Raw genomic sequence first — 12,150 nt, 5'->3', positions numbered from 1 at the left:
TGTAGAAGGAATCCACAGGTGACCTGCTTCTCATCAACCCTCCCCCCTAGCAACCTGCCCTGACAACGCCTCTGTTGTGTGCTCTGTGGCTCAAACAAAAGGGCCTGCCCTGTTCCCTCGCTCTCTCGATGGTGAAGACTAGCTCTGTGTTTGGAGCCTTTTCAAAATCAATAGCCGACTTATTTATCTGTAAGCCCAGCTGTCCTCAGTGACATAAACATCCCAGGAGGGTTAATGAAGAAAGTGCTGCTCTGAGATGCACCCTGAAATGAAAAATATGTTTATACCAGTGGCTCTAGTTCTTAAGACGTATAATGTAAGCCTATCTGTAACTTTTCTAAAGTTGTTTGATGTTAGGAGCTGGTAATCACATATTAAGGAGCGTGTATGTGCAGAACACTGCTTTAGCCTTGTAATATTTGCTAAATGGTGTTAAGATTTTATGTATGCTGGTTTGTATGCTTGCAATTTGACCCGAATATGAGCCATTAAATTATTAGTTGTAGTTGTTGTGAAGGCATTCCAGCTGCAATCACAACTCTCACCACACTGCATTATGTTTATGTTGTAAAATCAGATCCATGTTGCCGCTGTACATTAACTGCTAATATGAAAAACTGCTATGGAGTGGCGTCCATCATCATTACAGAGAAGCTCCAGTTACTTAGCAACAGTCATAGAGCTGGATTGTGAAGTTGTACGTCTGCCCCAATAGTCAGTTGTATCTGTGCAGTTTAACAAGCGTCTATGGTTTCAACTAAATGTGCTTTCTGTGATGCATCAAAGTTTATGGTTTATGTTTTCTCTAATGGTTACTGCATCCTTTCTCAGTGCTGTGATAAACAGGATATTGGTTCCTGCCACACACTCTCATCACAGGATCTGTAGCTTTTATGAAAAATGTTTGCTTGATCGCTAATGTATTAGCTTAAAGTGACTTCTAATCCAGTCAGCTTCAAAGGACAAAGTGTAAATGTTTTTAATGCATAAAGCAACAAAGTCTCTCTTGTTGACTTTTCACTGCATCTGTATGTTTGTTTTCTCTGTCTCTACCCAGGCGAGTCGTCGCACAGCGCCCTCAATAAACTCAAGTGCCCCCACTGTAACTACATTGCCAAGCACCGGCGCACGCTCAAAAGGCACCTGATCATCCACTCGGGTGTGCGCTCCTTTAGCTGTGACATATGTGGCAAGCTGTTCACCCGCCGCGAGCATGTAAAGAGACATTCCCTGGTGAGTCCCCACACAAACTCACAGGCTCCTCTCTATCATATGTAATGTGCCTCCAGTGCCTCCTAACAAACACTGCAGCATTTTGCCCATCTTTCACCTCATTGTATGTGTGTGTCTCGCAGCTTTCGCACAAGAGTGAGTGCAACAAGATATTTAACAGCAGAGGCTTTAGGGTCTTTTGCAAAGTGGTCAAAAATGGATTTGTGAGACATCACATGTTTAACAAAAGGAGACTAAATGTAAATAATTTGGCAACATGACTTGAAGAACAGACAGGCATTGTCCTGTTGAATGCTGATGTAGTTTGAATTGTTTCATTGAGCCAAAATCAACCGTTAGACTGAGCTGACTTTTTTTGTATACAAGTTCTTTCTGCAGCAGGGCAGTGTATCTGTTCCCCCTTAATGTCTAAAGGACATTTTGTGGCATATGCATATTTGTTTACTGAGGGTTGGATTGATACTGCTGTCAAGTTTGTATTCTAAGTGGCTACAGCTGGTAAATAGCAGCTGGTTAGCTTAGCACAAAGACTGGAAACGGGGGAACAGCTCACATGACTCAGGCCAAAAGTAACAGTCTGCATGCCAGCACCTGTAAAGTTCAGTAATGAACACATTATGTGTCATTTGCTAATACAAAAAAAGCGTAAAGTTGACAGAATTCAGCATTCAAGTCCTGCCTAGTGGTGACTTCTACAGATTAAACCTTAGAGATGTGAGCGACCTCAACATTCCCATCTAGTTGACCAAGAAAGCCAGTTGGTGTATCTTCCAACTCTCCCTGTTCCTCTTACAGGTGCACAAGAAAGACAAAAAGTATAAATGTATGGTGTGCAAGAAGATCTTCATGCTCGCAGCCAGTGTTGGTATTCGTCACGGCTCACGGCGCTACGGTGTGTGCGCAGACTGCGCCGACTCACACCAGGCCACTCAGGAGGGTCTGGAGGGCATGGAGTTTCCTCGCGATGAAGACTTCGAAGGCGAGGAAGGGGAGGACCTGGAGGGCGAGGAGCCTACTGATAATGACCAATCAAACTGGGGTGAGGGCAACGCTGGTGTTGCCCCAGAAGAGGAGTGAGCATTTTGACAAGCTTGAGAAACAAAATTAAAAAAAAAAGTTGATGTTTAATATATGTGTATACAAAACCTAGCTGGTAAACAATCAACTCCAAAGTGCTATCAAACCTTGAGGTTACTTAATTGTGCAACGATATAACAAAGAGATGGATTTAAAAAAAAAAAGAAGCTTTGGTAGAATGGGAACTCCAAGATGTACAGATTTTGTTATTGTTCAAATGTGTCCAGCTCTGGGCCCAGAGCCCACAAGACAGAGATTCTAATGACAAATAAGAGAAATCAGTTTTTGGTGATATATTTTTATTTGTTTTTGGTTTTATTTTTTTTGGGGGGGTCGAGTTTGGCAGGGTGAGGTAGTTTTTGGGGTAGGCCAATCACCTAACAAAAATGTTAATTATTTAATTTATGAATTTATGGTCTTATTAAATTCTATAATTTTTATTTCTGTTGTTTTTGTCTGCAGCAGAGGCACAGTAGCATCTGGTGCTTTCTGCTCCGTTTGAGAGTCTATTGCTTGGTGCTTGTAGAAGTACACAGAAGAAGAGCATTATTGCCGAGAGGAAGATTTTTGACTTGCTCTGTAGATCTTGTTTAGATGCGCTAATAATTATTATTATTATTATTATTATTATATTGTTCTTTACTTTCTTTTTCCTTTCCCTGCACAAATCTTGGAACCAAAAATCTGTTTTGTGACTCTGATGTATCACAGCCATATTTATGATTAATTTAAGAGGGCTGTGATATTGTGCCAAACAGACCGCACACTAAAGCTTTAAAAAAATCACAGCATCACAGTAACACTTTATTATTAAACAAAAGCATTTGACTTTCACTTAAAGCTTGAATTTTGCCAAATGATGAACCGTTTGGTGCTGTAATGCTTGTCGCAGAATACTGGACCTACAGGCTATATATGATGTTTATAATCATAAAGCTTAACCTGACTCAGTTATACATGTATAATCAGCTTAAACTATAGAACACTGTTGTGCTACGGCGACTATCAGGTATGCTTTGCCATCGTTTTTAAGCTTTTTGTTCTATTTAATGCGTGCACACACACACACACACACACACACACACCATTTTATAGAACTACCGGCAGTACTTGTAATTGACATTTTGAGGACCTAAGTCAGCATCAATACCTGTATGCGTTTGTTTATATTTGGTACTGAGTTATATAATAAATATAGTATATATATTTTGAATCACTTGAACGTTGGTTGTGAGGGGGAAGCTGTGTGATGAATGATGTTCTAGGTCTAAAAGAACTCCATTTTCATGTTTAAAAGGTATAAACAATGTTGTCTGTGTAATTTGATGTCTGCCAGCTTAAAAAAACACTTCGTTCCACAAAAAGTGAAGCTCTATGGCACCTCATAGACATGCACTTACTTTTGCGCTCATTGATTATAAATTTTCTTTTTATGTTCTCTTGCTTCCCCAAAAGCGGGTCTGAATGGAACTATATTAGAACTTTCATGTCTTTCTTCCAATGTGCAACTTTTTTTTATTAAACCTTGTTTTTATTTAATATTATATATTGACTCCAAAATGCAATCAAGACTGTTAATTTCTATTTGTCCAACCAAAATTGTTTTATAATTATTGTTGAAATATAATGTATGAAAAAAAGCCAGGTGAAAACTTAGAGTAGAAAATCCTTGCTTGTGTCTGTAACTGTTGAGATTTTTAAATGTTTGTATGCTACAGAATCATTCACTTTAATCTAGATACACGTTTTGTTTAATTTTGTCCTTTCCACAGATATTTTTAATTTTGTCCTTTCCCCAGATATTTCCTTTTTTTTTTTTTTTTTTTCTTTTTCTTAAGCACATTTTCTTAAAAAAGAAAATTGTTTGCGGGTTAAAACTTGGAACAGCAGTATCTGTTCTTATGCAGTGGAATACACAGTATATACTGAAGTGCTAATGATACAGAAGATGTGTAACTTCCCTTTACTCTGAGTGGAAGATATATTTTAAGTCAGAGATATTCATCCTCTTCATGTCACCTTTACCTTCAGATCACTATGGGATGGGCTCTATTATGGATATATATACATGTTGAGAATATATTAAATATATATATATATATATATATATATGAAGAATATTATTTAATTTGTGGAACATGCTGACAGTCAGCTCCAGACCTCCTGACCTGGTGGTTTATTTCCGTGAACTTTAACTTTATGCTTTGTGTGCTTGTTCATCACACCATCCTGTTGTCTTGTTTGTTCTTTTGATACTATTTACCATCCTACTGATTTTACTGTAATGAATGAAACTCAAAACTATGATGTATCGTTTTAGATTTTATGCTGTATTTGTTATATGGACAAAAAAAAAAAACACAAAACAAAGCAAAAACACTACAGATGTAAAGCAGAGGTTTTTCCCCCAGCTGTATTTTTTTACACTGTTGCAAAAGGTTGTATTTTTCAATTTCTCTCGAACTTTAACAGTGATGCAAAACTCGGGCCGCGCCTCAGTGCCCTCCGAACACAAAGTAAATTCAGGTTACTCTTTTTACGTTTTTATCCAAGGCTTACAAAGATGGAACTACATTCTCCTTTTTTCTGTCTGAATTGTACTACTGTTCCTCTATACTACATTTTAAGAATAAAACTTTGATATTGCTTTAATGTTTTTGTCCACTTGCTTTCCTTGCAGTGAGACCTGTTCCTGTTTGGAACAATGAATCCATGTCTGGTCAAGACCACAAGTAACAAGGTTAAGATAAGTAAGTACACTGTTGACAGCAGACTAGTACAAGGTGGAACCATTAAAAGCAGCCTGACCCTTTAATATACATAGCTAGCTTTAGTCCTCAGATTGCCACTCTAGGGGTCACCTCCTCTCAGAGGGGTCGTGAGATGAGTAGTAATGAAATGAGTAATGAAACCTTTGGAGACTTTCAGACAGGAAATGTCTTTTTTTTTTTTTTTTTGGTGCTGCTAGCAACTCACAATGCACAGTCTGTAGTATGGGTAAAGTTCCAAAAACACTGATTTATTTACCATAGTGCAATTCAGAACACACTGCCACCTGAATGTCCACTTCTGTCCATTTTGTACCACTGGTTTTCTGTTTAAAACAATACTGAGTTTACCCTGATGACATCTTCAGGATTATTTGTGAAGCTTTGGAAAACTCCCCAGCAAAAAAGGAGATACTCCATGTGTAAAATCTGTGCAGCGCCCAATTGTGGCAACAGCTCCCACACTGACACAGGCCCTACTGACGCACCTGTGGTTAGGGGATAACAACAGGGTGACGTACAGCCGACAATCACAGTAACTCATTTCCAGTGATGATATGAGTTTGGTTTAATTGAAAGGCAACAAATCCTCAGGTCAGATCACACCAGCTATTTGTAGTGCGGTTTCTCATATTTACCCCATTAAATTATGTCTCAAATAGATTATATCTCTGAAGGAAGACAAAAGAGGCTGAGAGCAAATGATCATGTTTGCTTTATTTATAAGCTCTGATGCTCTCTCCAGGCCATGCAGCTCAGGAATGTGATTGCTGGACTTTATATTATGCATGTGTGGATTGTTTTAGAAGTTTTTCACCATGTGAATTCACTCTCCCCCTAAAGCCAATGTGCTGCCACCTGCTGTTAGCACTCAGCTTAAAACATCATTTGGCTTTTTGTCTCAGCTGACACCAGGTGGCAGTGCGTCTCTTTACATCCCCCCGCTGCTTGCTTATTGCACTGCCCCAGTTATCTAGTGGGACCACTGAAGGAAAAATTGATTGATGCACTGATGAAATACTACTAGTTTCCACCAACAGAATACTTGGTAACTGTTTTTGCTTGCAGTAATGCAGTGACCATCCTGCACGTTTTTGGAGCATTGCTTGTTAATTACCATTGTGATTTAAGTTAAAATGGTTTGATTGGTGAATGAGTAATAGATGAAGGACTGATGTGCATACATGTATGTAGAGACAACCAAATGTAACACAAATACTGTTTACAATCTGGGATTAAAGAGAAAAATATTTGTCAGAGCTTAATTTTGTTTGATTATTATGGAAAATAACCAAGTGCATTTACACAAGTACTGTACTTAAGTACAGTTTTGAGGTATCTTCAGTACTTTCATTTTCTGCTACTTCATACAGTGAACATTTTATTCACTTATGTATGTGATAACTTTATTTAATATTTAGTTTTTAGAATCAGTTAATCAGCTTTAGTATCAACACAGTACAGTAGAACACTTTATTGAACCCCAATGGGAAATTTACAAGCTACCTTAGTTAATAATACATCACAATAATTCATCAATAATTATAGTCCAATAATATGATATACATTAATGTTAACCATGTCATTCTGCATAATGGGTACTTTTAGTACTGTTTTGATGCTAATATTTTTGTACTTTTATATCAGTAACATTTTGAATGCAGTACTTTTACTTGTAACAGAGTATTTTTACACTGTGGTGTTGCTACTTTTACAGAAGTAAACAAGCTGGGTACTTCTTCCACCTCTGTGTATTCAAATGTACAGCAAAAAAGTTGTGCTTCTCAAGTTGTCATGTAAGCACATGAGATGTTCCCCTTTCCCACACAACATGATAGGCAGAATTAAAACTTGAATTTCATCATGCATGGCAGTTTGTCAGACCTTAATTGAACGCAGCAAATTCCACCACTTTCATTCTCAGACTGAAACAAATGCAAAGAATGCATTAAAAGTACAATTTACTGATGTGTGTTTTCTGTGGTACAGGCTCTTCTGTAACTTTAAACTGACCTTGGTTTATTATAGTGTGTTCATTTCCTCATGAGCATAAGCACTGCTGTGTGTTTGAGTGTGTCTGTACACACACAGAAGCAGTCATCAAATGCTGGCCTTGTGGATAAGCACACACTGCTCTATTCTTTTCTCTCTCTGTGTGTGTGTGTGTGTGTGTTTGTGCACGAGCCTGCATTCACAGGCCCTTTTATGTGGGTGTCTGTCAGCGGTGTTGTCTGCAAGCAGGCCCCTATTGTTTTGAACCACTGCTCCTTATTGACATAGGACCCCTGACGCTTCATGTTCCCATGGCCCCCCAGTCTCAGCGGACAGAAGGCTGAAACTGGAGCCTCGGACTTGGGAAGAGTTTGGTGAGTTTGTTTGCACTCTCCTTTCTTTACCCTAGTGCTCCTGGGGCTCTTGGCTAAACGGATGGTGGCACAGAGTAAGTGTGTGTGTGGGTTAGTAAGGCGATGTTTGAGGGGCCTTGTGTGCCTGTGGTGGGTTGGATACGTAAAAATCTAAGGTGGAAAGATGGGTAATCATGTGGTCACAGCTGCAGCTGTTGACAGGAGATCCACAGTGCCATCATTGTGTGGTTATGAAGCACGTATGTATGTGCATGTCAGTGTTGTTTTCACCTTCATGGTGTATCTGTCCTTTGAAATGGGTTGATGCTTCACAGTAAGGCCCTCTGAGGTCAGGGAGAGAAAAACAGTAATGGGGAAGATTATTCTCTGAGTGCTATTATCTCCTGCTGTGACCTGCTGTGACCCTACACTACTGCTGAGCCAAATCTGGCTCCCATGTGCACAGTACTCCCAAAAGGATTACTTTAAACTGCGCTGGCCTGGCCTGCATTTACACTGCTGCTTTGAAGCTGACTTTACTGTGATAGTGCAACAGTTTGCACAAATGAATGCATGTCATTCAAGATACAGGGGTGACCAGAATTTAAAATTTTCTGTTTTTATGGCTTTTTTTTTTAACGTTTTTTTTTTTTTTTTTCTTCTAGCCTTAAAGGGGAAGGCCATGAATTTCACACATAAAGGTCAGTTCATTCATCAGCGAAAATGCTTTGGAGCTTGTCAAAACAATTGTACAATGCCCTCTAGAGGGAGCACACAGAAGTCTGACAAAATAACCCTGACGATGTCATCACGGTTACTATGGGCATTGATTTTGAAAGATGAGGGTATTTAGTAGGCATAAATGGCCTATGGAAAAATATCAGTTGCCCTAGTGTTGCATTTTGGGAAAAGGAGGATGCAGGGTATTTGGAACTTGACCAACCTTACAGTAACATAGAATCTGCACTATTCAATATGTTGAATGTAACAAAAAAGGAGCAGGTTTGAGGTTTTTAGTTCTTCTGTAAACATGAAGTCAAATAATGCAGCAGAATTTAAAACATTTTTTCAGGACAAAAATAAAAGTTAAGTTTTTAATGTCCTATGTAGATTAAAAACTCACTGCTGAAAATGTTGGCTGCATTATTTACACAAGATGAAGAAAGAAAGCTTGAAACTACAATAAAGGAAAGAATAAAGAAAGGACCTTTACTCACTAATATGTCAGAACACTTCATGAAGGAGTGGCTGAGCAGGGGGTTGATGGGAAGAAACAGGCCGATGAAATAAAAGGGGTGTAAATGCTCCGTCCATCCTTCCATGCCCCTGTCTGTACAATGCAACTTGGGCCAGCAGAGTGTGTGTGTTTGTTGCAAGAGGAGACCTACACACTGTTTGGATGGCAGGTTTTACTGTGCGAACTTGGCAGGGGCACACAAATAAACACACGCACACAGACACACACATGAGAGGAGGCATTACCATGTGAAAACGAAAGGGAAATTAAGATGTGGAGAGTTTACTGGCTTGTGGTTTGGTGGCCTCTCCTTTGTCCTCTCCAAGTCAAGGCCAACATGATCAGGGTGCACACACAGAGACACACACTGCGCAGGCCGGCACTTGTGCCAGATATAAACTTGCAGTGTGTGGTTTCCCTCTCTCTGCTCCACATGGGTGACAGATAGATTGTGTTGCTTGTGTTTTTAATCCAGATGAGCATCTGTGTTCATGACTGTCTTTTAATTTAGCCACACACACACTGTAGTGTCATGCTAATACTTGCTATTAATTTGTGGGATCAAATAGTTTTTCTTTAATGCCATATTTCTGTGTGTGCGTGTGTGTTGCTGAGGGGTTTGCCTGCATCTGTTCATGGCTGTATGTTTGTTTGTAAGCATCTGTCAGTGCGTGTGTGGGAAAGCATGCGTGTGTGAGAATGTCTACACATAGCGTATCATCTCAGCGTGTGTCCCAGCGCATCTATGGTATCAAGAAGTGACAACGTGTGTGTGTGTGTGTGTGTGTCTAAGGGAAGGTGCTGGTTCCCACAGCTCAGATCTAATTCAGCTGTAACTCAATCTCCGTGTGAGTGCTGCTCCTCTAGTGCTCTCCTCTCCCAACGGAGTGTGTGTATGTGTATGTGTATGTGTGTGTGTGTGTGTGTGAGATGAGGAGACAGTTCCCTTCTCAGACCCCTTAGGATCAGTTTACTGTGTCAGTGCCAGGGGCTTGACAGCAGCAGCAGCCACAGTCACACACACATAGACACAAACACACACCCTGACTGACAGTTTTTTTCAAAAAGGTATAAGAGGTGTCTTAGTAGCAGAGGTCCCTTTTGAATAGGTCTCATTATTCATAAATTTGTTTCTTTGTGTGTGATCATTTTTGGAATTAACAGTTTAATTCTCCCTGTCTGATGCAGCTCTAAAACCTGTGTAACATGCAGAGTAATACTCTGTGATACTGTGATATACAGTAAGCCACATGTAATAATATTGTAATGTCATAAACCTACAAATAAAGGCAGTGATAAGAGAGTAAAAACAGCACCCTTCTCTATATGATGGTTCCACTGGTGGAGGTGAATTTATTAACACCAGAAATGACACATAGATAAGACAAGATAACGGTAGCAGAGCTTCCCCACTAAACGTCTTTAATTTCATTTTTTAATGTCATTTAGGTTCAACAGCTGGGAGGATATAGGTGATATAGTATGTAGGTAACTTTTTTCAAATATTTTTTTTGTAGAACTTAAAACTTGTATTAATGTGAAGAGGTGCTGTCAAAGCCTTTGCTGTCGAAGAGGCAGCGCTGGGTGGAGCAGAGCCGATAGATTTGGAGTTTCATGCTCTTCATGCTACCTTAAGTTACATACGGTAGTTTTCATGAAGAATAGTAAGAACAGTAGGTTTATCTGACCAAAGGAAAAAGTGAATACAAAACCTGACTTGTTATATTACAACATGTTTTAGCTTTTGTTCACGATTCAGGTCTCAGTGGAATTCTTGCTCAAAACTCAAAATGTCTAGTAGCTGAATTTTATTCTTGTTTGTTCTTCTGTGATTTGTTTATTTCATGACTATCAAATCAAATCAAACCACACAATGGATGCAAAACAATGCAAGTTAGTTTGGATGTTTCTTTTTGTCTTTGAATATTGAGGTTTCGAAATATTGTAGGGATTTGGATTCTTATGATTGGATTTTAATTGTGATTTATATTTATAGTATTTAGAGGAACCAAAGGTATTTATACAATAATATAACATGCTGGTCTTTTTAATACTGTGCCTTAGTTCTGTTATGTCCGTGGCCCTGACCACGCCCAGCACCTTATCAACTGGCACGGGCTGTCACAGTAACTCCGCCCCCGCACAGGTGGGAATGCATTCAAGGCGGCAAGGCACACCTGCTCTCAATTACCAGACTAGTACTTAAAAGGAGCGTTGCTGTGTCCTTGTTGCCAGATGATCTTGTGTTCCTGCTGGTAACCTGTCAACCTGTCTTTGCGCTCATGACTAAGATTTTCTTGTGTATGACCTGATTTCAGGTAGTAACGAACTGATGGCCCTTATTGTTTTTTTGAAGGGTCACTTTCTGTTTGCACTGTTTTCTGTGGACTTGTGTTAAGGACCGGAGTACCCTCTGCTTGTTGGTTGCAGCCATTTTGTATTAGCACCATTTGGTGCCTGGATTGTGAACCGTTTCTCTAGGTGACACTCCTCAGGATGAGGAGACCAACTCTTGCTGGGACTGGTTGCATGGTTCTGGATCCCAACTGTCAGCCGTCCTCACACCATCCTGCTACCTGCTCTACCATCTGCTGCGAGCCTGATCCTCACCTTCTATGATGGTAGTACTGCATTCTGGACCAGTGATCTCCTGTGCCAGCTCCTACACCTCTTCTGGACTGTGTTTCATGCCTATGGCGTTCATCTGACTTGAGCCAGTAAATTCTGCTACTCAGGCCCTCAGTATACTATCAGTATTGCCATAATCTTGGCGTCACTGTTACTCATTCTCATCCTCTGCTTTTCTTTAGCCAGCTGTGCCTCACCTACAACCTCAGGTTGTAGCTCTAGCAGTCCAGTCATCTCAGCACTCTCCACTGCCCTGCGATCGGCTGACGTGACCGGTTCTGACCACTTCCCAGTTTTGTTATTATTAAAATACATTTACCTGGTCAAGCCTGAGTCCAAGTTCTGCCTTTTTCTGAGTCCAAGCAAGTGCGCATATATATATATACACACACACACACGGTTTGCCGTAACAAGTTCAAAGCAATAATTTTTATATACTATTCTGAATCACTGTGCTGTGCAACACTGCTAGATCTTTGGTTACATAGCAGTAATACTTATGTTTCACTTTATTAAAACGCTGTGTGAACTAGCCCACAGGTTAAACTAATTGCAAACACTTTTAAAACATCAAAAAATGTAAACATAACCTTATTTTCCTCCCTCCCTTTTGTAAGGTCATCATATAATGCAGTCTGAGAGGTCCATATTGTAAAATAAATTATATAGGAAACACCACTTCACTATATGTTGTGGTGATATTTACATCTCCCTCATGTAATACTTTTTTTATCTGGGACACCTTGTTATGGAAATCACTGTTCTGGTGCAGTAGAATTGTCTGTAATAAGTTTGCCTACATGCTAACAAGACTTATTCATTTATATAAACAAGAAAGGCAACTTGATACAACTTGGGTGGA

General features: G+C 39.7%; 2 protein-coding genes across 2 annotated transcripts in view; one reads left to right on the top strand and one right to left on the bottom strand.

The window, feature by feature from the left end:
• Window positions 1–3,081, top strand: part of zbtb10 (zinc finger and BTB domain containing 10) — a 17,316-nt gene extending 14,235 nt beyond the window's left edge. The window contains 2 exon segments of the mRNA XM_020597552.1: window positions 1,058–1,233; window positions 2,029–3,081. Of these exon segments, the coding sequence (XP_020453208.1) occupies window positions 1,058–1,233; window positions 2,029–2,310 (458 nt within the window). The 3' untranslated portion in view covers window positions 2,311–3,081.
• dtnbp1b (dystrobrevin binding protein 1b) overlaps window positions 1–12,150 on the bottom strand; it is a 555,482-nt gene that overhangs the window by 390,628 nt on the left and 152,704 nt on the right. The gene's annotated exons all lie outside the window — the stretch shown is intronic.

Source organism: Monopterus albus, unplaced genomic scaffold, assembly GCF_001952655.1.
Source record: "Monopterus albus unplaced genomic scaffold, M_albus_1.0 scaffold34.1, whole genome shotgun sequence".
NCBI classification, from domain to species: domain Eukaryota; kingdom Metazoa; phylum Chordata; class Actinopteri; order Synbranchiformes; family Synbranchidae; genus Monopterus; species Monopterus albus.
The sequence above is the reverse complement of the archived record's forward strand: the minus strand, read 5'-3'. Positions and strand labels throughout refer to the sequence as shown.